The 2,444-nt window shown below is 54.3% G+C and overlaps 1 protein-coding gene across 1 annotated transcript in view; it reads right to left on the bottom strand.

The window, feature by feature from the left end:
* Positions 1–1,721: 1,721 nt before the first annotated feature.
* The window catches only part of LOC107181910 (butyrophilin subfamily 3 member A2-like), a gene marked incomplete at its 3' end in the record, with an annotated part of 5,098 nt that continues 4,375 nt past the window's right edge, over positions 1,722–2,444 (bottom strand). Inside the window, exons 3-5 of the mRNA XM_015559107.1 lie at positions 1,960–2,124; positions 1,827–1,847; positions 1,722–1,748 (exon numbers count right to left, since the gene is read on the bottom strand). Of these exons, the coding sequence (XP_015414593.1) occupies positions 1,722–1,748; positions 1,827–1,847; positions 1,960–2,124 (213 nt within the window). The remainder of the gene's footprint in view (positions 1,749–1,826; positions 1,848–1,959; positions 2,125–2,444) is intronic.

The raw sequence follows: 2,444 nt of genomic DNA, 5'->3' as shown, positions 1-2,444 counted from the left end.
CTTGGCAGCAGATGGGCACACTGTGGGGACCTCATGCCACCCACCCAGATGTCCCCCAGTCAAGAGCAGGAGAAGAAAGAGGGAGCCAGGACCTTCTCTTGTTGTCCCAGGGAACACAGTGACTCACTCACCAGGTTGGTAAAGGGCCATCTTCCACTCTGAAAGGAAGGAGACACAGGCAAGGAAAGGTCATCATTTCTGTTCTCCCCCCACCCATTCTCCTCACTGAGCCTCTTCTCTCTCCTTCCCACCAATATCTAGTTTCCTTCCTCCACAGCTCTGAGGAGGAGGCATAAAAGCTCTCAGAATGTTGGGCTTCCCTCCATCACGGTGGGGCTGTGGGTGACGGGACCAGGCTGTGCCCAGGTGTGGGCGTGTGTGGCAGCAGGTGAGGGGACGCTGGAGCTGGGAGGTCCTCTCTGGATGTCCAGAGAGGCAGGGTGGTCGTCCACAGAACATGAGCTCTGAGCAGGGTCTGATGATCCCTCACCAGCACAGAAAGGGTTTAAGGGCTTTGTACACAAGTGCAGGAACCAGAGAGCATGAGTCACTCACCGGCATAGGCCTGAGACTTATGATCCACAGAGGAAGACAGGCAGGGTCACCTCAACTGTCATTTCTGAGTCCTTTCCTTTCTCTTCCTTTTGACCCCCCATCTCTCTGTCCCTCTGCTCCCCCCTCCTCTTTAAAGTCACCAGCACCTAGTGACCTGCAGGCACCAAGTAGGGCTTTCCCAGCTGCACCTGCAGGTCTGTCCTGTATGTGTCTGTACAGGAGTCACCTTTCACCATCGTTTCACTTTCTGAAGTTTCAGTTACCCTCTGTCACCCACAGTTGGAAAATATTAAATAGAAAATTCCAGAAATAAACAATTCATAAGTGTTAAATTGCACATCATTCTGAGCAGTGTGATGACACCTGTGCCATCCGTCTCTCACATGCCAACCTGAGAACCATCCCTGTGCCCAGCATGTCCACCCTATGACCCTCCCATGAGTAACTTAGTCACTGAGGAGCCGGCTCTGTGGTCAGATCTGCCTCAGCGTCACAGGGCTGGTGTGAAAGTCCCCTGATGTTACTTAATAATGACCCATCATTGCAGTGACGCTGGCCAGTGGGGTGTGGCAATGAGAAGCTTTCCTTTAAGTGAGAAGGAGAAACCTCCTATACACAGGGTACGGTGCTATCCATTGGCCAGGCACCCACTGGGGTCATGGATCACATGCCCCTGGCTTATGAGGTCACTGTCTTTCTCCTGTACCTGGCTAGGCTTGCCCTGTGCGTTTATTCATATGTGTGGTGAAATCCATCGATCTCAATCTGTATGAATTCCTGCCATTTTCCAAAAAGAATTGGGCAACTTAATGAGAAAATTTCAGACACGACTTTTCAGCAGTTATGATAAATCCAGCCCCTCCTCCTTAGAAGAGAATGTTCTCTCTCCTTCTGGTTTTCTCTCAGAAGCCTATAGATTCTGTACAGGAGCCAGGGAGGGAGGACTCACATCATGAATCTATCTCCCCTCTCCTTTCTGGGTTTCCCTGGACATCCGGGTGCGAGCGGCCTGGTGGGGAGAGCCTGACCCCTTTCTCCAGGGAGGAAACCCTGCCGACCTTCCCCATCAGGGTCCTCATTCCTTCCCCTGGACGTCAGGGGTGAGGAAGGGCCTGGATAGATCCCAGCAGAGAGTCTCAGATGCAGGTCCAAGTCTAGGTACTCACGTGCCAGGTACTGCTGCTTCCTCTTCCCTGCAGGGGAAATGGGAGTGTTCGGTGAGGTGGGTAACCAGGGACCCCAGAACCTGTGTGGTGGGGATCAAGACTTACTGAGCTCCTCCTGCAGCGTCTCTGGAAATAAGTGGAAAGAGAAGGTGCTGTCATGGGCACGGAAAGGGGAACCCGCGCTGTGGGTGGGCGGCCTGGGGCGGGGAGGTCCCACCCACCTGCAGCCAGGCCTCACCTTTGGCGCTTCGCTCCCTCTCCTTCTCCTCGTTCAAGTCCCTGATTTTCTTTTGTTGTCGCCAGAAGAACACCACACCGACCAGGGTTCCAAACAGAGCCAGAATAATCACCCCCACGGTCACCCCCACGGCCACCTGCCAGGGCTTCACACAGGAGAAGGGGCCTGCGGAGGGAAAGCCTCAGCTGCTCGTGCGAAGGGGCACGGGGTCTCCAGGAGGGGAAGCGACATTGCTCTTCCCAAAGTGCCCAGAACTCTCCCGTCACACAGACTAGTGTCCGAATGTCTGGCTCTCACATGGGAACAGTTAGAACATAATGTACAGACAGTCACTGGATTCTCCTCTCCGCCCCTCCCCCGTGTTTCAGTTCTCCTCAGGGGCTTAACCTGCCGACTCAGAAGGTGACCTTGGGGCTGGAGGTCCTGGGGTCACATTCTGGGTCTTCTGCCTGAGCAGCTCTGTGACCTTGAACCAGTGACGTAGC

The sequence above is a fragment of the Myotis davidii genome, unplaced genomic scaffold (assembly GCF_000327345.1).
Source record: "Myotis davidii unplaced genomic scaffold, ASM32734v1 scaffold3790, whole genome shotgun sequence".
In the NCBI taxonomy this organism is placed as follows: Eukaryota; Metazoa; Chordata; class Mammalia; order Chiroptera; family Vespertilionidae; genus Myotis; species Myotis davidii.
Note: the sequence above shows the minus strand (reverse complement) of the source record. Positions and strands in the feature narration are given on the sequence as shown.